At 36.4% G+C, this 25323-nt stretch overlaps 1 protein-coding gene across 1 annotated transcript in view; it reads left to right on the top strand.

Moving 5' to 3' along the window:
• Positions 1 to 25323, top strand: part of SEC24B (SEC24 homolog B, COPII coat complex component) — a 109494-nt gene that overhangs the window by 43200 nt on the left and 40971 nt on the right. The window contains 2 exon segments of the mRNA XM_034672118.1: positions 6949 to 7119; positions 16377 to 16481. Of these exon segments, the coding sequence (XP_034528009.1) occupies positions 6949 to 7119; positions 16377 to 16481 (276 nt within the window).

The raw sequence follows: 25323 nt of genomic DNA, 5'->3' as shown, positions 1-25323 counted from the left end.
ATAATTATAAAATTACCTTCTATTTGAATAACTAGTAATTAGTTCTTTATATGTAGAGATGGGGTATATTTTCATTCTTTTAATCCTAGTACTATACTGTGAAAGCCATAATAAATATAATTTTAGAAATTAATTCATGTTAAGCTGGGGGGTGGGGTTGTGCCTTTGGATTGGTAAGCTACTCTAATTATAGTTTGGAGATTGACATATATCAGGTTAATTTGACACTTATTTTTCACCATTTCAAAAGAAATAAAGAGGTTACTTTTAAAACCTACTTTGAAATGAAATATTATGGAAGTTCTCAAATTTTCTCAGTTGAGTCGATGATGTCAATATTATTTTTCTTGGTTCCCCAAGTAACTTAGTAGTAATAATTCACAAGGTATTTGACAGATACCACTGTGTTTCTCTTAGAAATTTAAAACATCCCTTGGTAGTTTTTTATAATGAAAAAATGACAAATGTACATAGAAGGAGTTCAAAGAAATGGATAAAATGGAAAGTAAAAGTTCCCTACCACTAGAAATTTTGACCACTAATTTTCAGAGATAATCACAGCAATTTTTTGTGTGTCCTTCTCAAAATTCTCTACACACGTACAAGTATCATACTTAAGTTAATCATTCAATAGCGTGGAACTATTTTGTATGATACAATAAATAACATGAAACTTATTGAAATTTGTAATTTTTTGGTTAATTTATGTTACTTTTACTAAATAGAACCTACTTAATCTTAGCACATAAATGTACTATACTGGAACATAATAAACTGAATTCATTTTAAAAAAATAAAACATCCTTTGGAACCCTGTGAATTTTTGCCACGGTGACTTGGGTGCCTGGGTACAAGGTTTGGCAACCATGAGAATATTGATTTAAATTTTCTAGAAAGACAGACAAGTTTTAATTGCTTTGGATGCCCTTAAATAATATTGTCACATTAGAATAATGATCTTAGGTATTAAACATAGTTTTGGGTGAAATTCAGTCATCGAGTAATTAACAAAAATGATTGCACTTTTTTATTACTTGATTATGCTAGTTTCATTTTCGAGTGTAACTAAAGTTCTTAAACAACTTATAAAGTGTTGGCGATCCGAAAGCATGAACCTGAGTTAAGTGATTACCAAAAACATATTGCTGAATACATGATGTTATTTTTAGGCAGTCATTGAGTTCATGTTCAGAAACATTGGGGTAAAAGAGAACTTTAATTTTACCTCACTCGCCTCTTTATTTTATAAGAACATGTTGGTATAACTCAGCCCTAGAACTTCAATTTTTTTTTTTTTTTTTTTAAATTAAAAGGTCTATCCCAAGTAGGTATGTCTTGGGTGCTATGTTTGTTAACTTAGGGTGAAATTTTGGCTGGTGTGTAAAAAATGTCATTTCATTACACTGCTACAGTAGGTAAATCTCTGAAGGCTTAGAAGGTTTTTTCTACTTTGAGATGAAGTTAGTTGAGTGTGACTTCGGGATAAAAAGATACCATCTTTGATAGCAAGATGAGTATTGAAACATTTAAAATTATTTTCTTAAATTTTTTTACTATCCCTTTGTTTTGAAAAGTATATAATTTTAAAAATTAGCTAGATAAATCTTGGCTAAGAAGTAAGAGTTTTGCCAGAAAATATTATTTTCATTAAAATTATTTTTACTTTTTTTGCTTAAGAATCACATATTAATAGCATATTATGAAATAGTACTGTCTAGTTAATGGTATTTTACTATGTGCAATTTTCTAAAACAAAAAGCATTTTAAAAATTACTTATAAAATTAATAATAATAAACATCTATATAATCCTGTATAAAAATCCACAATATACATGACATCAGTATCCACTTTCTGATAAAGTAAGGTTTTATCTGTCATCTTGGGGTACTGATGTGCCTGAGGAAAAGCAAAATAAATTCTCAGTTTTCCCTGATATTTAATATTTGAGCTGCAATCTGATGAATTCTTCATGTATAAAATAAATTGGAGGCAAAATAAATATTTAAATGTAAAAGGCAAAATTTAGAAACTTTTTAGAGAAAGTATGGAAGACTACAGCTAGAAAGTTGACTAGAGAAGGATTTCTTAAGGACAACGCAATACAATAAATTATAGTTATAAGGAGTAAGCATGCTCAACTTGACTAATTTCGAATTACGAACTTTTCTTCATTGAAAGACATGGAGAAAACAAAAAGACAAGCCATAAACTGGGAGAAAAAAATTCAGAATACACAAATAACACATACAAATTAATAAGGAGAAGAGCAACAACCCAAGAAAAAAACAGAAGATGAAATGAAAACATACTTGAACTCATTAATAATCAGGAAAAGAAAATTAAAACTAGAGTGGGATATCTTTTTATACCTAGCAGCAGAATGGTAAAATTTGAGAGTCTGACCATACCATTGGCAAGGATGTGGAGTAACAGAACTCTTAGACACTGTTGTTGATAGGAAGATTTATGGGTTCAGTATTTTAGGAAAATTTGGCATTAGTGGAATTGAAGATAGCCATATTCTAAAATTTAGCTATATACTTATAAAATCTGGTGCATGAGTCACCCAGACTCTTGTTAAAATGCTGATTCTTATTCACCAAGTCTAGCATGGCCTGGCCTAAGATTCTGCATTTTCATCATGTCTGCAAGAGGTGCTGCTAGCCTAGTGACCACACTGTGAACAGGAAGGCTCTAGGGCACCACGTCCTGTTTTAGATGTGTAGCACTTACAGGAAATGGTGACATTTATTTGGGATACTGGGCTAAAAGGACTAGCCTGCTCTCTAGGCCAAAAGCGCTTATTTCCCCCAGGCTGCGCCCAGGCTAAGGGGATTCTGAGGCCCTTGCTGCACACTTACACCCATTTGAGCCGCGGCACACACCTTGAGAAGCACCGCCCTGGAGAGCGTGCATATCTGCACCAGGAACATGTTCCTGAATATTTATAGCAGCACCATTTGTGGAAACAAGTGGAAACACAAAAGTCATTATAGTGGAATGGATAAGGAAATTATATACTTCCAATGGACTGCTGAACAGAAGTGAACATGTGATACAGGGCTGCACTCATTAACATGAGGGAGGCGCAGAAATGTGAGGTGGGAAGTCATGGGAGAATACATGCAGTACGATACCATCACCAAGTTAAAGAGCAGGCAGAACTAATGCTTAGGAATACTTGTCTGTGTGGTAAACTATTTAAAAACGAAAGCAAGGGAATAGTAACCACAGTTCAGGAGGGAGGACTTCCGTGAGGAGTACACTGACAGTGTCAGCAGTTTTGGAAATGTTTCATTTTCACAGCTGGATGCTGAGTTCGTGGGTATTTTCTTACGGTTTTATATGTGTATATATGTACATATGCATATATGTATCGCATAAACTCATGTATACCAATTATTTTATTAAAGAAAAAGCTTTGTGACATCAAAGCAGGGAGTCAGTGAATTCTTCTTTACTGGGGGAGAGCATGGCAAGTTCAAGGGACTGGAAGACGACCAGTGAAGCTGGAGAACTCAGGCCAGGATGAGGCTAGGGACTTAGGATCGTTCCAGGCCTCGTTAACCATGTTAGGAAGTTTTGAGGATAAGATGTTTTGTCTCCACCCTGAAGCACTGGCAGAATTTTGAAGGATTATAAGCATGTTGGAGACGCTGTAGTGTTCTGGAACAGAGAGAGGCCCTGTTTAAACTACTTATCTTTGACTTTGTGCTTGGAACTACTTTTGAAAAATTAATTGTGGGAATAGTTTGAGGCCTAGGATGATGGAGTTGTTCTTGATAGAGGTTTTTTGTTTTCTTCTGCCAAGTGCCTCTAGGTACTACCAGCTTATTGCACTAATTCAAATCCAGAACTCTAGACTTACTGGACTCAGAGTGTTCTGAACCAAAGCCGCTGGTGTTTGTAAGGACTAGTTTCCCGGTTTGTCCTTATCCTGAGGTTATAACCCTTCAGAACACTCTCTTCAAAGTGGAAGAACAGGGCGCCTTATCAGGTACTCCATCCGGCATGCCCTGGCATGTGTCTTCTGTTGCCCGTGCCCCGCAGGGCCACAGAAAACAGCGAACCAGCTTTGTAGCAGAAGGTGAAAGCAGCTTTGAGTGTTGGCTATTTCTCTGAGTTTTCAATTTTGTACAGAATTTGGCCCAGACATTCATTAATAGCATGTTAGGTCTTTGATGATTTTAGAAAAGTATTTTTAAAAATAGTTTTTAGGGCATCTCGGTGGCTCAGTCAGTTAAGCGACTGCCTTCGGCTCCAGTCATGCTCCTGGAGCCCCAGGATTGAGTTCCGCATAAGCAGGGAGCCTGCTTCTCCCTCTGACCCTCCCCCATCTCGTGCTCTCTCTTGCTGTCTCTCTCATTTTCTCTCTCTCAAATAAAATCTTTAAAAAAATAGTTTTTAAAGTTATCTTTAATGGGAGGTTTGGTCTTTACCTCACCCATCCTTACTGTGTCTTCTCCCCCCCTTCCCTTTTCTCCATCACCCAATGTTAGATGATTTTATCTTTCTTAGTTTTCACTTTGTACTGTTAAATATACTTATCACTCTGTTACGTTTTAATGATTATATCATTTATCTAATTCTGGTTTAAAACAAAAATGACATTATTTTTCATAGTTCTGTGGGTTGGTTGGACAGTTCCTCTGCTGGTTTTTCCTGGACTCACCCATGTGTCTTCATTTAGCTGGAGACTTGCCTGGGTTGGAAGATCCTAGAACTTCACTCATGTGTCCAGCAGCTGGTGCAGATAGTTTACTGGAGTACCTAGGTTTTTTGACACTTAACTAACTTCCTTTCATGATAGTCTCAGGGCAGCATTTCAAGAGCAGAAGGGCATAGCTACAAGGTGTCCTGAGATTTGAGTTCTGGGACTTACATACCATTACTTCTGCCACGTTCTCTTGATTAAAGCCAGTTACAAGGTTAGCCCTAATTCAGAGGGAGGGAAAATAGACTCCACTTCTTAATGAGAAGAATTGCAAAATATTGTGACCATGTTTTCAGTTTCCCACAATGATGTTTGTCCTCCCTAAAAATGATGAATGGCACATTTAGACTACCTTCCACCTTCTTTCCCATTCCCCATATTTTTCATTTGTACACTATGGGGCATATAACATATTGTGTTTTTTTTTTCTTAATTTATATTTATTTATTTTAAGTAATCTCTGTCCCCAATGTGGGGCCTGAACTCACGACCCTGAGATCAAGAGTTGCATGATTTTTCAATTGAGCCAGCCAGGCACCCCAACATATAACATGTTTTGTTCTGTCACCACATTCCTATATTTGTTTTAGTCTTAGCACTTCGAAGTTTGTATCTATATGCACACACACATCGTGCATGTTTAAGCATACGTGTATGTACATACATACATGCATATGTTCAGTATATTTTCACTGCTCACTACTAGTTTTTTGCCATAGGTCTTTTTTCCCCTAACTTTGAGATATAATTGACATATTACATTGTGTAAGTTTAAAAGATACAATGGATGATTGATATATGACACACATATGTATTACAAAATGATTCCCACAGTAAGGTTAGTTAATATATCCATCATCTCACATAATTACCTTTTCTGTGTGTGTGGTGGGAAGATTTAAGATTTACTGTCTTAGCAACTTCCAGGTTTATAAAACAGTATTGTTAACAATAGTCACCATGTTGTACACTGGATCCCCTGAACTTACTCTTCTTAAAACTGAAAAATTATGGGGGCGCCTGGGTGGCTCAGTCAGTTAAGCCTCTACCGTCAGCTCAGGTCATGATCCTGGAGTCCTGGGATTGAGCCCCACATCTGGATCCCTGCTCAGTGGGGAGTCTGCTTCTTCCTCTGACCCTCCCCCTCTCATGCTCTCTCTCTCTCTCTCTCAAATAAATAAAATCTTTAAAAAAAAAAAACCCTGAAAATCTATGGTGACAGATGGTAAGTCCACTTACTGTAGTGAGCATTTTATACTGTATAATTGTCAAATGCTATATTGTACAACTGAAACTAATATAATATTGTATGCCAATGGTTATACTTCAATAAAAAAAATTACAGTTTGTACCCTTTGACCAACATCTCCCTATTTTACTCCCCCCAACCCCCACCCTGACGCCAGGCCCTGGAAACTACCATTCCACATTCCACTCTGTTTCTGTGAGTTCATGTAAGTGAGAGAGTGTACTATTTGTCTTGCTCTGACTTACTTTACTTAGCACAGTATCCTCAAGGTCCATCCCTTTTGTCACAAGTGGCAGGATTTCCTTTTTTATGGTTGAATAATATTCATGTGTGTGTGTTTTATCCATTCATCCATCAGTGGACACTTAGGCTGTTGCCATGGGTTTTTCAATGAGCTCTTGGTTGGCTGAAGATTATCTCTGGATCGGGCAGTTTGAGCTATCACAAAGGCCTAGTATGAATCACATGTACTTTATTTATCCCAGACATCCAACCTACTATTACCGTTGAGTCCTTAGTTATATTTGAAATACAGATGACTAGTAGCAGTAAATAAGATATGGCAGTTTATAATACAAAAGGGGATCTCAGCTGATACTAGAAACATTTGTGGAATTCATGGACTACATTACTGCAGAAGCAAATGACCTCTATTCATCTTATCTTAGGTACCATTATGTAGTACAATAATGAATTAATAGTAAGGATCATTAGTAAAAATTGTTTGGGGTTCATTTTGTTTAAAAAGGTAAGGAGGCTTCTGACATGTTTTAGGAAAGTTGCTGTTAAAGATTATTAAAACATTTGGTAAGTTTTCAGTTTTTCTGAAAATCATTTCTTTGGATCTCCTTATTTTCTCTACATAATTCTAGATAAATGTGATGCCACTGATGTTTCTACAAGAACTTCAAACAAACCGTATTTTGTTGGTATTTCAATATTTTCGAGTCGATTGCTGTAGATGAAATAGTTTTTTGTCTTCAGTTGCAGATTCTTTATCTTGTCCTGTTATGCAAAATGTTCAGCCTCTCAAGTCCAGCCCAGTCGTATCCACTGTTTTCCCAGGAGCCTCAACGCGAACACCTCCTGCCGCAGATCGCCCGGTGGAGTCGCTAGCCTCAGTTACACAGCCGTCAGAGCTGCTACAACAGAAAGGTATTAGAAAAATTTATTATGTGTATGTGGAGAGAGCACGTACACACATACATGGATACGCACAATGATTCCAATAGCTGATTTTATGATTTTCTTACTTTTTTTAAAAGTTTATTTATTTATAATCTCTGTACCCAATGTGGGGCTCAAACTCATGACCCTCAGATCAAGAGTCATATGCTCTTCTGGCTGAGCTACCCGGGTGCCCCTCAAATAGCTGATTTTTAAAAAGTCAAACTGTGTAACTATAATTTATAGACAATAAGGAGAAATTTATAGTCTCAGTTCAAACACTGTTTTCTTTGTATATATTAACTTATAGTCTGTTTAAGATTATTTTTTACATAATTGCAGTCGTAGCTTGTATACCATTTTGTATATTGTGTTTAAATTTATTAAGTTGTACACAGTTCTTCATATATCCACATAGTTGTTGTAGTCATTTTCATGGCTAATACTTCATTGTTTCAGTGTATTCTAATTTACCAATCCATCCCTCTACTATGGAACATCTGTTTCCTATTTTTTAAAGGTTGTTATTGTTTTCTTTTAGGATAAAGCGTCCAAGATTTTTTTATTTAATCTCCATATACTATTTGATGATTTCTCTACTTGTTATTATTATTAGTGAAAGTAACTTTTGACCGAATTTTGGAAATGAGAAGGGTGAAAATGCAACTGTAAGCCATACCTTTGCAGCATGGACAAACAGTACAGTTGATTCATTTGCTTGTTTAATATTCATGTGTTAAATAACTAAAATGTGTTGTTTTGACCCACTTTCCCTACTTTGCCTTTTATTTTGGCAGTATTTTGTTTTCTTTCTGGCTAAAATTCTGAATCTATTGATGTTTCCAGTTGAAATACTGTGTTTTTCATTTCATGAGAGATAACTGAACTGTTATTAGCAATCTATAGTTCGTGTTTCCAGAGCAACCATTAGTAATATCTTAGGGACTATACCTACTATGTAATGACAGCTTCTCACCTTGAATATAAAGAATTCTCCTTCTCTCTCTCTTATGTTCTAAAACTCAGAAAAAGCATCTTAGGTTGATCTCACTACTTATTATCTGTTGAGTATGTGGTCAAGAGTACTTTCTATCATTTGAGCAGATTATACATTATAAATTTTCTTATTTGGCTTTATAGGAAAACCAACTGCAGCACCATGGAGTGTCCATTGATTCCCAACAAGCCAGTGGGTATATTAGGAATAAAATCTAGTTTTTTAAAAGCATTTGCCTTTAAAATGAAGGACTGGTAGGAAAGTTTTGCTTATCATGAGTAGAAAAAACTTAAGGGCAGATTGAACCCCTAACTAAATGAATGGTATCTTTCCTTTACATTGATGACTGCCTTCCTTTTCTTAAATATTATACTTGTTTTGACCCTTCACATTGCCCCTGCTAATATCTTTTTTCTTAGTATATTTTCTTTTATACCATTTTACTTTATTTTTTTTTTTAAGATTTTATTTATTTATTTGACAGAGATAGAGACAGCCAGCGAGAGAGGGAACACAAGCAGGGGGAGTGGGAGAGGAAGAAGCAGGCTCATAGCAGAGGAGCCTGATGTGGGGCCTCGATCCCACAACGCCGGGATCACGCCCTGAGCCGAAGGCAGACGCTTAACCGCTGTGCCACCCAGGCGCCCCTATACCATTTTACTTTAAGTACCATCCTACCATTTTACTATAAGTGACATTTTGCAAACCACATTGCCACAAAATAATCATAATTATGTTTCCTTTTTTTCTTACTAATAAGATAGATTTGAAAAGAGGAGCTACCATTTATTGAGCATTTACAATGTGCCAGATACTTTATATAATCTCATTTAACTCCCATTGCAATCCTATAATATTATCTTTGTTTTACAGATGAGAAAAGTGAGATTTACAAAGATTAGGTAATTTGCCCAAGATTATAAACTACTCTGCCCAAGTAGCAGAGTGAAAGATTTTTAACTCAAACCTTTTAATCTTTCTATAAAGTGCAGCTGAATTGTTTTGTTAGCTGTTAACAAACTTTTGATGTACCTAGGAGAAGCTCCTTGAATAAGTAACAGAAAAGAGAATACTAGAAACATTTGAATTGTAACTTTTATTGTTCCTTTTTCTTAAGTAGGAGATTGGTTTATTTTAGTGGCCTCTTTACCTTTGAATAGATCTGGGATATACAACCTAATTGTGTGAGGTAGGGCTACCATGTATGTTGTGTAAGTTGTGGTTTGTGTGAATGGTGCCTTTTGTAATTGGGTGGTGTGTGGGCTGCATAAGCTATGCTGTGGTTCTGATATGACTACTAAAATATTAATGCTTAAAAGAGATTAATATTTTTTCCCTGCTTCAAAGACACCCTTACTTAGTTATTCTCAGAAGGACCCAACATTCTTTTTTTTTTTTTTTTAAGATTTTATTTATTTATCTGATAGAGATAGAGACAGCCAGCGAGAGAGGGAACACAAGCAGGGGGAGTGGGAGAGGAAGAAGCAGGCTCTTAGCGGAGGAGCGTGATGTGGGGTTCGATCCCATAACGCCAGGATCACGGCCTGAGCCGAAGGCAGATGCTTAACCGCTGTGCCACCCAGGCACCCCAGGACCCAGCATTCTTATACTGGTTTTAAGACAGGAGGCTGCAAAGTTTTGCTCCATATCTCCTAAAAAATTTTTGGGTAAACTCTGTATCATCTAAAATTGACATTGACATCTAAAATTTTTCACCAGAAGTCTAAATAGTTGAAGGTACGTAATTTTTCAACATAATGCATATATTGACTTTTAAAATAAAGATGTTATATTATTCTCTGTATCCACTAGAATGAACCTACCATCATCCTTTTAAAAAAGGCCCAAATGGGCCTTTAACACTTTTCTCCTTAATGTCATACTGTTTCTCCTGAATGTAATAATATAATGTATTCTTAAGCTGGAAACTCCTTTTATCATTCTGTCATACTTCTCTGCCATAGTAATATTATATAAATGGAAATTTAACATTTTACTTATTGTCTATGACCATAAGTGTCTAAGCATTAGCATTTTTTCTTCTGGATTGAACTGTCAGCACTATTATTGTTAGCATATAGTTGGTCAAAACAACATATAAAAAGTATGAATTTGCATATTTTTTATGCAAAGTAAATTTTGACTGGAAATACATCTTTCAATGAGATGAATGGCTCTCCCCCATCCCTACCATAGCTATATATGACTCCTTACTAAAATAAGATTAACTTTATTTTTTTTTTAATTTTTAAAAGATTTTATTTATTTATTTGACAGAGAGAGCACAAGCAGGGGGAGCAGCAGGCAGAGGGAGAGGGAGAAGCAGGCTCTCTACTGAGTAAGGAACCCGATGCCTGGCTCGATCCCAGGACCCTGGGATCATGACCTGAGCCAAAGGGATATGCTTAACTCACTGAGCCACCCAGGTGCCCCTAAGATAAACTTTAGATAAATTTCATTCATAGTTTCTATTTTCACGCATATAATTGTTAAGAAACTTTGTTCAAGTAAAGTAGATAGGAATGGTATTGAAAGGCTTTTGTTAAAGCAGTATTGTTCTTTGGAGTTTTTTAATGTGTTCAGCCTTCTCAGTTACAGGTCAGAAATTTTTATTGTTGTTTGTTAGATTTAACTTTCCAGGTTGTGGATAGATAGTAGTGTTATTACTTTCATGTAGCAGTTTACGATTTTGAAATACCTTTAACTTTTATTATCTCACTTGATCATCAGGTGAAGCAAGCATATCATATTTCATCTTCCTTTTATAGAAGAAGAAATTGAAGTTTATAGAGGTTAGGTGTCTTACCCAAAAACACAAACTCCCTAGGTGGGGTGCCAAGATCAATATAGATCTTCTGTCTCCAAACCTAATACTTGTTTTACTGAATCAGCAATTATTCAAAATATTGTGAGTTTCATTGTACCATTGCCAGTACAATATCATATCCTTTAAATGTATTTTTATCAAAGACTTCAAGCTGTGGTAGAGGTCATTTGTTTTATGTGTGCTATCTCATATAACCTAATTGGCAAAGGCAGTCTTCATTTTCAAACCAGTGAGACAAATTTTATTCTTTGTCAGAAAATCTAATTTCATTTTTTTAATCTAAGGAAATGTGTTCCTGGAGTTTCAAAGGAGTATCATAAGCTCCACTGAGAAATAAATTATAGCATATATCTCCTAAGCCAAATTACTAAAAGTAGTCAAATTTAAATGTCAAAGATCTAATATGATTAATTTATCCTTTTTTATATTAGGTTATAAAAACTAGACAATGAGTCGATATGCTGTTTTTCATTACCAAATTTGAAATGAAGCAGGCAGCATGTACTTAATATGCTATTTACGAAGTGAGGATTATCTTGAAAAGCATTGCTTCCTTTGGTAAATATATACATTGTGTGTATCAAACTCTGATATTGGACTTTTTAAAAATATTTAAATAGGAATCAAGTATAAAAATCAGAAATAACTGTTGATTTCATTAGACATCATGATAAAAATGTTCCCATGTAATTAATCGAAAAAAGAAAAACATATACCACTAAGTGATAATGGGTTCCCCTGTTAGTAAATATTTTTTGTTATTAAAAGGAGGCAGAAAGAATTAAATATTGTATAAAGGAAAAAGAGGTGAGAAGTGATTATAATCCTTATAAATACTTTATGATAAAATAGTTTGTAAAATACTTTATTGAACATCTCATATTCACTCTGAAAGAAATTATGTAGAATCTTTATCTGTTAGTTTTATCCAGTGTATCTTGAAAAAAATTGGTCATCCTAGAAAACATTCTACTTGTTTTTAAAAGAATTTACATTGCTAAGAATACTGCTCTGTTGAAATGTTCTTTTTTTAATGACTTGCCCTGTCCCCTATAGGGATAAGTATTAGGAATAGCTGAAAATAAGTGTTTTTAATTAAATATACACAAAAACACATTTTTAAAGTTCAATAATAATAATAGCTAATAATTACATAGTATTTAGTATATTTCAGGCAACATTTTAAACTTTGAAATATATTAATTCATTTAATCCTCACAACAACCATTTGAGGTAGTTATTACCTCTTTTTGCAGATGATATAAATGAAAACTAGAGAGGTTAGTAACTTGCCCAGGAAAACGTAGGTGGTAAGTGATAGAACCTAGAATTGAACGCGGAATCCCCATCTTTATTCATAGCGTCCTGCTGCTTGTCTGTTTAGTCTTATTGTTTTTGCTTTGTTCTCATGGGACTCTTAAAAAAAGCAGGGGGTTCTCTGACAGTAGTAGTTTTTGAGCTGCATGTATGTAAAATTATTAAATAAATTCATCGTCACTCCCACCAGTCTACTTTTCAGCATTTCTGAATTAAGAATATTCCAGTGAAGGGCGCCTGGGTGGCTTAGTCGTTAAGCGTCTGCCTTCGGCTCAGGGCATGATCCCGGCGTTCTGGGATCGAGCCCCGCATCGGGCTCCTCCACTGGGAGCCTGCTCCTTCCTCTCCCTCTCCCCCTGCTTGTGTTCCCTCTCTCGCTGGCTGTCTATCTCTGTCAAATAAATAAATAAAATCTTAAAAAAAAAAATAAAAGACTATTCCAGTGAGCACCAACCCTATTTCTAACGTATTTTGTCTTTAACTGAAACATGTATGAAAAGGTAAAAGAAAGTCTGTAGATAGAGGGTGCCTTGATTAATCATTTAAGAAAGGAGGAAGACTTCTTTCCCTTTAGTGCCAGAGAGATTTTTATATCTCAGGGCTATGTATTATGGTAAGATGTAGGTTAAGAGTATGTGTTTCCTTTGTAAAGTGAGAGAATGGCTCTTATTAACATAGGCACTTTCTTAGGTGGGTAAATTTTAGAAAGAGAGTAACTATGGAAATTGATTCCCTTAAAAATCATTATTTTGCAAAGGCTTGGAAAGTCTTATAGTATGTGTACCTAGTTTGAAGACCAGCTTAGAAAAGGTAACACTCAAAAGTCTGACCTCTTGAATTTAAAAAAGCTAACTTCCACAAGGGATTTGTTCTCTTAAGACTAGTTTTATTTATTCCCAGTGTAGCTGTATCCAGGGAACAGTGAAGATGCCTTTTATTAAGCAGCTCCAAGTATATGGTCCCCTGGAGAGTTTTGCCTGAAGGTACTTTAATATGAGAGGTAGTTTAAACTGAATGTCCCTTTTAAAATATCGGGGCCCAGTTGATACCAAAGCTCTTCATCAATTAGGTTCTGTCTGTGAGGTGTATCTTGCTTCTTGATTTACTAGATTCACATCGTGAAAGCTCTGATTCAAACAGAGTAAGTTAGGATACAGCATTCCCGCCCCATTTGGTGGTGGTGGTAGTTGGTGGAGTGGAAGGTACTCCGTGTACATTTCTCCAGTGGCTTGCAGGCTAAGCTCTAGAAGATGTCATGCTCTACCACCTCATACATGTAATCTGAGTATCTCATACCTAGGTTCTGGCTCTTAAAGAAGGTCTAAATAAAGGCACTCAGGAAGTTTGCATAACCATTCACATATCCTGGAGTAGATGACTTGGCTGTCACTCCCCATTTGTTGTAGTTTGTCGGTACTGTGCCCAGCCTAAAGCAGGGCATTTAAGTAAGGATTGATTGTTAGTCTGGAGTCACAAATAAAAATGTCATATTCTTGTGCCATTAATATTCTCAAGAATTAAACAGAGTTTACTTGGACAAGCAAAGGAAGGCTAAATTCTGAGCATAGTAAGAGTCGCAGCAGGGGAAGGCCTTAAATCTTGACACTTTTATCCTTAGCACTTCTCAAAAAGGGTTGCATCTTTTTTTCAGGGAAGTAAAAATTTGAGTATGTTGTACGACATTCTGTTAATATAGTACATTGACATCCATAGTATAAGGTAAAATGATGCAATAATATTACTCTGTCTTATTCATAGGTTTGTTCCAGTGCATTAAGTAGTTGCTCTTTAGATTTTTTTTTTTTAATCATTGTGTAGCCACCTCATTTGTTTCCAATGAAGCATTGGATATTTTTCCAATAATAAGTGAATCTGTTTTTAATTCAGTAAATGTGGAGAAAGAGAGGAAAGTGGTTTATCATACATACAGGTTTGTGCTGTAGCTTTTGGCTCCTTTGATTAGTTACACAGTCAGTAGTCTGAATATTGAGTCAGTCATGAAAAGAAGGGATTCTCTTCTGATTTTTTCCTGCTTAGTGGCCTCTCTTAGTGCAGTAAATGGAGTTTCTTCTTTCGTGTTTCTTCTTACTGTATACACACACTTGTACTTTTTAAAGTGCAATGCTAATTGCATTTTGAGAAAGTACTTCATTTTTAAAGAGGTTCTTAAATTGAAGGGTTTGTTTTCTCTAAAATCTTTTTACAATTAACTTGTGTTTAATTGCAGACTTTTTAGTATATTTAACGCAAGGTCTAGTATTAGTGAAATTTTCGTTTTAAATAGGCTTTTGTTAGAGGAACATGCCACTCTGAATTTGGTCTTTCAAAGTATCGGATTGATTTCTTGTATTGCCTGAATTTATTTTAGTTCACATTGATTTTTACTTTCTCAGATGATGTTGTGGTAACTACTATCTTATCTATATATTTTTTTGAAAGATTTTATTTATGAGAGAGAGAGCAAGCATGAACGGGGTGGGGAGGCCAGAGGGAGAGGGAGAAGCAGGCACCCCACGGGGCACAGAGCTGCAAGGTGGCTTCATCCCAGGACCCCAAAATCATGAGCTGAGCTGAAATCAGGTGCTTAACCAACTGAGCGACACAGGCTCCCCTGTTTTATCTATGTTTAAAAGATGTCTCAGCAAAGCCCGCAGATTTTTTTGTGACTTATTTGGTCCTAGTGGGAAGATCAAAGCTTCACTCATCGACAGTTTAACCTTTGCTCTCTTCTGAGCTTAAATTTTTCTCTTTAGTAGCATTTTTCCTATGATAGACATGAGTTATATTTATTACCGTAACATGCTAATTTTATTTTATTTTTATTTTTATTTTTTTTTATTTTTTTAAAGATTTTATTTATTTATACGACAGAGATAGAGACAGCCAGCGAGAGAGGGAACACAAGCAGGGGGACTGGGAGAGGAAGAAGCAGGCCCATAGCAGAAGAGCCCGATGTGGGGCTCGATCCCGCAACGCTGGGATCACGCCCTGAGCCGAAGGCAGACGCTCAACCGCTGTGCCACCCAGGCGCCCCGATGCTAATTTTAAAAGGTCCCCTGAAAGAAAAAAAGAAAGAAAGCATCAGCGGACTGCCATGTGATTTTGGTGGGGCAGGGCTTTATTGTGCTTCTGATATTGTGCAATGTCCTTAAACATTTACACTGTGTTTCTGTGTTTTTTCTTTTATCTTTTTTTTTCAAGTTGAATTATAGATTTTCTTTATAAGGCTACTTATTTTTATATTTTTATTTTTAATTAGGATTATTTTATTTTCCTTCTTATAACTTTGTGAATGTTAATTTTTAGCCTCATTTTACCAGATTTTTTAAATAAGAAAAATACCCTATCACTTTTTTGAAGAAGAAGAGTTGCACAGTTAACGGCTGTGCCTTTTCCACGCTATCTTCCTTCTCAGTGTGACTTACACAGAGGACCGGTCTCGTCCACCTGCTTTAGACTGACGTGTAGGCAATAGGCTGAGATGATTGGCCATCTCAGAAAATTCCCTGTTTTGTGATTGTCACACTTGTAGGACCACAGTTAATGAGCTCTTTTTTTTTTTTTTGAGCATCTGTGAGCAGAGAATTATTCAGAATACAGTTCTTTTCTTTAACTGTCATTCTTTTTCCGTTATGAGAACTGAGTTACCATCAAAGTGGCATTAGCAGAAGGAAGGTATCAAGTGTTTGCATGTGTGTTGAATGCGGTATAAATTCATTTCAGTAGAAATGATCACTGCTCACCAAGAATGTGCAGTCCCAAAGGAAGTACAGCACAAGGGCCCCAAGGTCAAAGAAGGTAAACATGTATAGAGCTCAGTAAAATTTTCAGAGTATCATTGCAGTTTCCTAACTATTGTCAGTGTAATACGTGGTACTTTTTTCACACTTAAACCAGTTCATGTAAAAGCTGCTTTTACTAAACTGCTTTGCAGAAATTTTCTAACGGTTCTAGTTTGGATAATAAATTTGCTAACATTAAAATGCATGCTGGGATGTTCTTTAGAATGTCAGAGTTCTTTCTCACTTTTAATGCAATGTCAAAATTTTATTTCTCATCTTTCCTGTTGGTTTGACTCTTGTGTTTGTGCTTTCCACTTTACAGGCATGCAGTATGGTGACTATGTTAATAATCAAGCTAGCTCCGCACCAACTCCCTTGTCATCAGCTTCCGATGATGAGGAAGAGGAGGAGGAGGATGAGGAAGCAGGTCTGCTTTAGCTTTACACCAGTTCTTGATCTTTTCCTACTCAAATTTTCTCTTTATGTCCACAGTCTGTTAGCCTTTAAAAAAAAAAAGTGTCTGCAGATTTAGCTCCATGCACTTGGTTGCTTTGGATTATAGACGGTTGGGTCACTTGAAATGAGGTGTTTTGCTTGTTTGTTGGTTTTATTTTTCCTCCTTTGGAGATCTTTTACTATTTTATAAGTAACAATGCACCTTTCATGATGATAGAGTGCTTTCTTCTTTCAGAAATGCATTTCTCTCATGTCACGTGCCAAAGAATGAGCCCTAACTGAAGCTTTTGGCTTATGATTGCTTTAGCACCCTTTTAGGAATATTGTTTTATTTTCTGCTTTGCATGCCACTTTAATCTGATCAAAATGAACCATATGGATTTTATAATAGTGAAAGAGAAATTGGCAGTGTTTCTTTGAGGTCCTTTTTGGCCCTTCTTGTCATATATTTAAAAGACCCAGAATTTGTAGTTATTACCCTGCTTCTTCACGTAGTAGTTCACACCTTGCTAGTGAAGAAGTTGTGTATATGATTATGTGTTGCAGCCTTCTTCATATCTTTTTCTGGCTTTGCTGGGTAGTACGCTGCTAAACATTAAGCCGCTCAGGTCCTTCAGTAATTCTATAGTTTAAGACAAACAGTAAGTGCTGACCTTTCAAGTTATATATAACCATGATTCTCCTTTGGTCATCTTTGTTACTGAGTAGAAGGATTTGCTCTATAAACAATATGTTTAAATACAAGTTTATTTCTTATGCTTTTTTTAAATATTCAGATCCTTGTGCACCGTTTGTGGAGGGTAAAAATAGAAGGTTATATATGGGGAGTAATTTTTTTTTCTTTAAATATGTGAACACCCATCTATCTTTTCGGATTTTTTGTAATTTTTAAATTTTATATAATTTCAGTCTTACAGAAAACTTGTAAGAAGAGTAAAAGAAACTCCCATGTACACTTACATAAACCATTTTTGCCCCACTTCCTTTATTATTATGTCTTTTTTTTCCTACATCATTTGAAGGTAGGTTGGCCTTACCATGTACCTTTACCCCTCCGTACCGTAGTGTGTATTTCCTCATCGTAAGAACAGTGTCTTACATAACATAAACGCAATACAGTATTCAGGGTATTAAACACTGATGAGGATCCAGTTGAAGGTCATCCATTGCATTTTGTTGCCATTTCTATTTAGACTCCTTCCGTCTAAGACAGAACCTTTCTTTCTTTTTCTTGACTTTGACATTTTTGAAGAATACAGGCAAGTTGTTTTTCAGAATGTACTTCAGTTTGGGTTTATCTGATGTGTCCTTGTGATTAGACTCAAATCATGTGTTTTGGCAGGATTGTCACTGAAGTAATGTTGTGTTCTTAGTGCGTCCTGTCCAAGACACTTGATGTTGATTTGTTCCCATATTGATGATGTTAACTTTGATCACTTGATTAAAATGGTGTCTGCCAAGTTTCTCCACTGTGAAGGTACCACTTTTTCCCTTTGAAATTAATAAGTAACTTGTGGGGAGATTTTTTGATAGCATGTAAATGTCATGTTCTTAATTAAACTGTCACTCAGTTTTAGCATTTATTAATGACTTTCTAATTCCAACATTCCTTCTATATTTATGAGTCAAGATTTCACTGTAAAGGAGAGCTTTTTCTTCTCCCTTGTTGACTTCTTTGGGTTCATACTGACTCATGGATCCTTATTTTATTGACTCAGTAATAATCCATTACAATCATTAGTTATTTTGATAGCAGCTTGTCCTAGACGTGGCCAGTGACAGCTCCTTCAAACTGTCTTTTGAACATGTCCCCATGAATCTTTAAGCACTTACTTTAAGCACATTGAGGCCTCAGTAAGATACTCCTAGCTCATCTTACACTGCTACAGCCATGGACTGAGCCATTTCTCCAAGGCATCCTGTTTCCTTTAACGAACAAGGATATTTTAGAAACAAAGATCTGATTGTAGTATGTGGTTATTGCTACTAATGGGTCATTGTTCTGAGGCCCTGTATTATTATTATTATTTAATGTACATATTATTCAAATCCTCTCATGATCCTTATTTTGCACATTTCAAAAATGTATTATTTTGTATAATGTTATTAGTCAGCCTAACTTTTGCCCTCTTTTTTGATTACTATTTTTTAAATTCCAGTATATACTGTTAACTAAATTACTGTCATTTTTATTCTGCTTGTAATTAGGTGCAATTGTTGAAAAATCTGTTTCCTTAGACTGAAAAAAAATTGGGAAATCAAAAAAATTAAGCATTTATGGCTTTTCTCCTATTGTCTTGTTTAATTACTTTTTTCTTGAATATATTACAGATTAAAAATTTCTGAGTTTTTTCTTAAAGGTTTTATTTAAACTCCAGTGTAATATTAGTTTCAGGTGCACAATACAATGATTCAGCACTTCCATACAGCTCCCAGGGCTGTCACAACAACTGCCCTCCTAAATCCCCATCACCTATTTTACCCTTCCCCCCACCCACCTCCCCTCTGGTAACCATTAGTCTGTTCTCTATATGTAAGAGTCTGTTTCTTGGTTTGCACCCCTCTCTCTTTTTTTCCCTTTGCTCATTTGTTTTGTTTCTTAAAGTCCACATGTGAGTGAAATCTTAGGGTATTTGTCTTTCTCTGACTTATTTCACTTAGCGTAATAGTTCCATCCATGTCATTGCAAATGGCAAGATTTAATTATTTTTTATGGCTGAGTAATATTCCATTGTGTGTGTGTGTGCGCGTGTGTGTGCGCGCGCGCGTGTGTGTGTATACTATCTCTTCTTTATCCATTCATCAGTCGATAGCTACTTGGGCTATTTCCATAATTTGGCTACTGTAGATAATGCTGCTATAAACATCGGGGTGCATGGGTCCCTTTGCGTTAGTATTTCTGTATCCTTTGGGTAAATACCTAGTAGTGTAATTGCTGGATCATAGGGTAGTTCCAATTTTAACTTTTTGATGAACCTCCATACTGTTTTCCAGAGTGGCTACACCAGAAAAATTTCTGAGTTCTTAGCTCAGTGGCATTTAGATTTTAATAATACCTGACATTTTTGAGCACTTACTATGTGCCAGTTGCAACACTAAAGAGCTAATGGGGTTTTGTGTCAATTTTTCTAGGTTCAAATCCTGACCTTGACACTTACTAGCTTTGTGACAGTTTTCTTAAACTCATTTCAATTTACTCATCTGTTTCAATTTACTCATGAGTTTCAATTTACTCATCTGTAAAATGGGAATAATAATAGTAACAATTGGGGCACCTGGGTGGCACAGCGGTTAAGCGTCTGCCTTCGGCTCAGGGCGTGATCCCGGCGTTATGGGATCGAGCCCCACGTCAGGCTCCTCCTCTATGAGCCTGCTTCTTCCTCTCCCACTCCCCCTGCTTGTGTTCCCTCTCTCGCTGGCTGTCTCTATCTCTGTCGAATAAATAAATAAATAAATCTAAAAAAAAAAAATAGTAACAATTACATATGGTTATTTTGAGGATTGAAGGTATTCTTTGTAAAGAGCTTAGAACGGTGTCTGGCAAATCAAAAAGAGTAACAGTCATTAACATTGAGATTATATTCTTACTGCAGTTTATTCTTTTCAATAATCCTGTAAACCAGAGATAATTGGCTCCATTTTACAGAGGTGACTATGATCTGAACAAGCTAGCTAAGTACTATTTGTCTCTGGTCCCACAACTGCTAAGTAGCACATGGTATCTCTGGTATCTGCACAAAGGTGTGAAAAGGAAGGAGTCTCTGTTTCCTATTGAGAACACAAACCACTGGAGTATGAGGAAACTAAAGGGCATGTGGCAGTAATCACTACTGTATTACTTACGTATTGTCTTCCTCCTGCCTTTTTTTATTATGCAACAAAATATTAAGACTGCACCATGGACATTTTTACTAGAATCCTGTGTTCTCAATTCATGGTTTGTTAAAAAAAACAAAAAACACATATATTTGTTGATTGCAAATTAAAGACATGTTCTGAATGGGAAAGAAAGCTTTTAAATGAATTTAATTTTGTTTTTTAAAACCCTGCTCAGTTACAATAATTTTTTCATGTGTAAAGAGGTAAAAGAAAGTGGCTCAAATTGTTGTGGGGACTACATAGAAGGATTTATATAAAGTAGAAATTTAGAGTGCTCTGGTTCTTAAACATTTCAGTGGTATTCATTCCCTATATTTGTGGGACTTTTGTGTGTTTAGTTTATATAGAATTGTTCTCCACTTTTGAAAAAATTTATTGAACAATAATGAAATATTAATGAGTAGGTGCAGAAATCATTCGTATTCCTCATTATAGTTATGGTATAGATTTCGTACTAGGGATATCTTATATTTTGTTAGAAGCTACTAAAAGTTCAGAATTGTTGGAGAATAAACTGAAAGGAAGCTTGAAAAAGTAGCAAGCTATCAGGTTCCCATATGATTGTATCTTAAATTCTTCTCTTTAAGTTTCTGGTTAAAAATCTCGGTTAGTGAACCAGGTATTCACTCCTTCAGTTGTTAGTGCGAGAGTGGACCATCAGTTAGTTTTAGGTCCCGTACTGCAGACAGATACTGTCATACTTGTTATAGTAAGGACTACTGACTTGAAAGTGGGAGTGAAAGGAAATAAGCAGTGAAATAAAAATTGAGAAGTGAAATGATATGAAAGGGGGGAAAGAACACAAAGACTAATTCAAAATCATTAGCCATCAGGGAAATTCAAATCAAAACCACACTGAGATACCACCTTACGCCAGTTAGAATGGCAAATCAACAAGGCAGGAAACAGCAATTGCTGGAGAGGATGTGGAGAAAGGGGATCCCTCCTACATTGTTGGTGGGAATGCAGGTTGGTGCAGCCACTCTGGAAAACAGTGTGGAGGTCCCTTAAAAAGTTAAAAATTGAGCTACCCTATGACCCAGCCATTGCACTACTGGGTATTTACCCCAAAGATACAGACGTAGTGAAGAGAAGGGCCATATGCACCCCAATGTTCATAGCAGCATTGTCCACAATAGCTAAATCGTGGAAGGAGCCGAGATGCCCTTCAACAGATGACTGGATTAAGAAGCTGTGGTCCATATATACAATGGAATATTACTCAGCTATCAGAAAGAACGAATTCTCAACATTTGCTGCAACATGGACGGCACTGGAGGAGATAATGCTAAGTGAAATAAGTCAAGCAGAGAAAGACAATTATCATATGATTTCTCTCATCTATGGAACATAAGAACTAGAAAGATAGGGGAAGAAAGGGATAAAGAAAGGGGGGTAATCAGAAGGGGGAGTGAAGCATGGGAGACTGTGGACTCTGAGAAACAAACTGAGGGCCTCAGAGGGGAGGGGGTGGGGGAATGGGATAGACTGGTGATGGGTAGTAAGGAGGGCACGTATTGCATGGTGCACTGGATGTTATATGCAACTAATGAATCATCGAACCTCGCATCAGAAACCAGGGATGTGGGGCGCCTGAGTGGCACAGCGGTTAAGTGTCTGCCTTTGGCTCAGGGCGTGATCCCGGCATTATGGGATCGAGCCCCACATCAGGCTCTTCCGTTGTGGGCCTGCTTCTTCCTCTCCCACTTCCCCTGCTTGTGTTCCCTCTCTCGCTGGCTGTCTCTATCTCTGTCGAATAAATAAATAAAACCTTTAAAAAAAAAAAGAAACCAGGGATGTACTGTATGGTGACTAACATAATGTAATAAAAAAACATTAAAAAAATTGAGAAGCGAAATGATATGAAAGGGGGGAAAGAACACAAAGACTAGGGGCGCCTGGGTGGCACAGCGGTTAAGCGTCTGCCTTAGGCTCAGGGCGTGATCCCGGCGTTATGGGATCGAGCCCCATGTCAGGCTCCTCTGCTATGAGCCTGCTTCTTTTCTTCCACTCTCCTTGCTTGTGTTCCCTCTCTTGCTGGCTGTTTCTGTCTCTGTCAAATAAATAAATAAAATCTTTAAAAAAAAAAAAAGAACACAAAGACTAATTCAGACTTCAGACTTTATCAGCCTTGTTCCTGGAAAACACGGTCAGCGGATGTTCTGCTACCTTCTATACAAACTCTCAAGCACTTTTCCTCTAGGGGATTTTCAGGTTAGGAAGAGGCGAGAGGACAACAGGTAGCTTTCTCACATGGCTCTGGCAATGTGACAGCCTGGTGCTGTGTTTTGTCGGTGCGAGTGGAATAAAACTTTTGATTTTTCATAACAAGTTTTAAGGTCATAGTCGGTTTTTGTTTGACTTTCGCACAGGCTAATAGTAATTAATCAGCTCCTGGTACTACGTCAGAGATAATGATATGTTTCTCGTTTGCCTTGGGTATTTTAAAAGGTAATGTATTTTGACACAGAACAAATTAAGTCGACTCCTGTAGATAGCAAGACAATGTTGGCCTGCTGAGGTCTAACTTCCAAAGAGAATTTTTTTAATCAATTATATAATACAGTATTATTAACTATAATACTATGCTATACATTAGATTTCTCAAACTTATTCATCTTACAACTAGAAGATTGTACTTTTTGACCAGTATCTCTCCCTTTCCCCTACCCCTCAAAAGAGAATCCTTTAAAGGGTTCAAATTATCTTTCCCTTAATTGATGTAGTATTTTATTATTTTAACAAGTAAATATCTTTCAGCTGAATTCAATACGTATGTATTTTTAAAATTTTATAAATTGAACACATGTCCTGGGGCTCTGAAGGATATAAAAGGATATTCATGCCACAAGAAAAGTGTTTGAGGGTTTCCAGTGTTCATTTACATTAAAAAGAAAATGTGATACCTGTTACCTGACATTTAGTTTATAACCATGCTATGCATATGTATGTATGATTGCGGTAGCTGGAAACTCCCAACTTTCTGTATAGTGAGAGGGGGCAGAGTATTAGAGCTACAGTGGAAGGAGATTTGGTACCAGCATCTAGAGTTAGAACTCGAAAGGTACTTTCAAATAGAAATAGTGTTCAAGTGGTAATTAGATGTCTAGGCTAGCCCCAGATCTATTAACTGAAACACTAAACATTTGAAAATGCTCTTTTTTTTTCTCCAGCCATGGCAAATGTATAGTATTTAATCAGTAATACAGATTGTGTGTTTTATAAGTACCTGCAAACTGGACCTATCTAAGGTTTAAGAATGAGGACAAGTCCCTAAGCTAGCTTTTCATTTGACTAAAGCCAGCTTGTACAGAGAAAGCGGTATTTTGCTTGGTGTCGTGGTTCCAGAGATTAACACAGTAGCATAGCCTCCTCCATATACTCATAATATGATAGGGAAGCATATATGATTACGGTATATCTTGAAAAGTACATTAATTAAGGAGTGAGAAAATGTCCTGACATAGAAAAGGAAATGATTTTCCATGGGTATATCAGAAAGGTTTTATGGAGGATTTGAAATTGGAAGGATGAGTAGGAATTTGCCATGTGGAGGAACAGAATCTCGGTCAGTGAACCAGTATCTACAGTGCAGAAATGCAAGAAAAGATGGTATGTTGGGTGCTGAATGAGATCAGTGCGATTGCATCATAAAGTAAAAGAGAAAATGGTGTAGGAACAGGAGAGAAGTAGGGGTGAAGAGGGCAAGTAGATGCCACATTTTGAAGTTCCTTATGATAACACAAAGGCGCTTAGACTTTGTATTGTAAGATGGTAGGGGAATAATGAAATCAAATACTAACTTGTAGAATGTATCTCTTAAAAAAATACTGCTTTGACTTGTGTTGGTAGTGATATCGTGGCCTAATTAGAATTAATAAGTTTTAGGAAAGCTTAAGATGTTTAGTTCAGTGGTTCATCTGGATTTAGAACTTTCATCATGGCTTGCTATTTTAACAAGTTGAAAATAGAGGTTTGCATTGGTTCTTCCTAAGGTGAATTTTAAAGGAAGCTAGCAGGTTTTAAATTATTTAATAAATAAAGCAGAATATTACTCTTTAAAAAATTTATTCATTTGAGAGAGAGGATGAGGGGGAGCAGCGGAGGGAGAGGGGGAGAGAGAGAATCTCCAGCAGGCTCCCCACTGAGCATGGAGCCCGACACAGGGCTTGACCCCAGGATCCTGAGATCATGACCTGAGCTGAAATCAAGAGTCAAATGCTCAACCTACTGAGTTACCCAGGCAGCTGAAAACAGAGTTTATCTACAAAATTAATACTTTAAATCTTTAAAATAATTTGATATGTATAAGCAATCTTTGTAATTTGTTTCAAGAATAATTATTTCTTGATATTTACATTTAAAAGTTTTTCTTCGACAGAGGTAGAGACAGCCAGCCATAGAGGGAACACAAGCAGGGGGAGTGGGAGAGGAAGAAGCAGGCTCATAGCAGAGGAGCCTGATGTGGGGCTCGATCCCAGAACACCAGGATCACGCCCTGAGCCGAAGGCAGACGCCCAACCGCTGTGCCACCCAGGCGCCCCAAAAGTTTTTCTTGATCAGAGAAAATGCTATGTGTTTTTTTTAAATAATAGCTTTATTGAAATACTGTAAAATTTATTCATTTCAGATGTACTATTTGGCAGTTTTTACCATATTAACAAAGTTCTGCAACCATCGCTATGTAATACCAAAACATTTTTATCACTCCCAAGTAGAAACTTCATACCTTTTAGCAGTCGCTTCCCATTCTTACCCTCCTCGGTGGGTACCTACGCACAGCTCTAGGCAACCACTAATCTACTTTTTGCCTCTAGATTTTCTGAGCATTTCATATAAAAGGATCATATAATACATGGATTTTTGTGACTGGCTTCTTTCTCTTAGCATAATGTGTTCAAGGTTCATCCACGTTGTGGCGTATATCAATACTT

This window comes from Ailuropoda melanoleuca, chromosome 11 (genome assembly GCF_002007445.2).
Source record: "Ailuropoda melanoleuca isolate Jingjing chromosome 11, ASM200744v2, whole genome shotgun sequence".
Taxonomy (NCBI): domain Eukaryota; kingdom Metazoa; phylum Chordata; class Mammalia; order Carnivora; family Ursidae; genus Ailuropoda; species Ailuropoda melanoleuca.
Note: the sequence above shows the minus strand (reverse complement) of the source record. Positions and strands in the feature narration are given on the sequence as shown.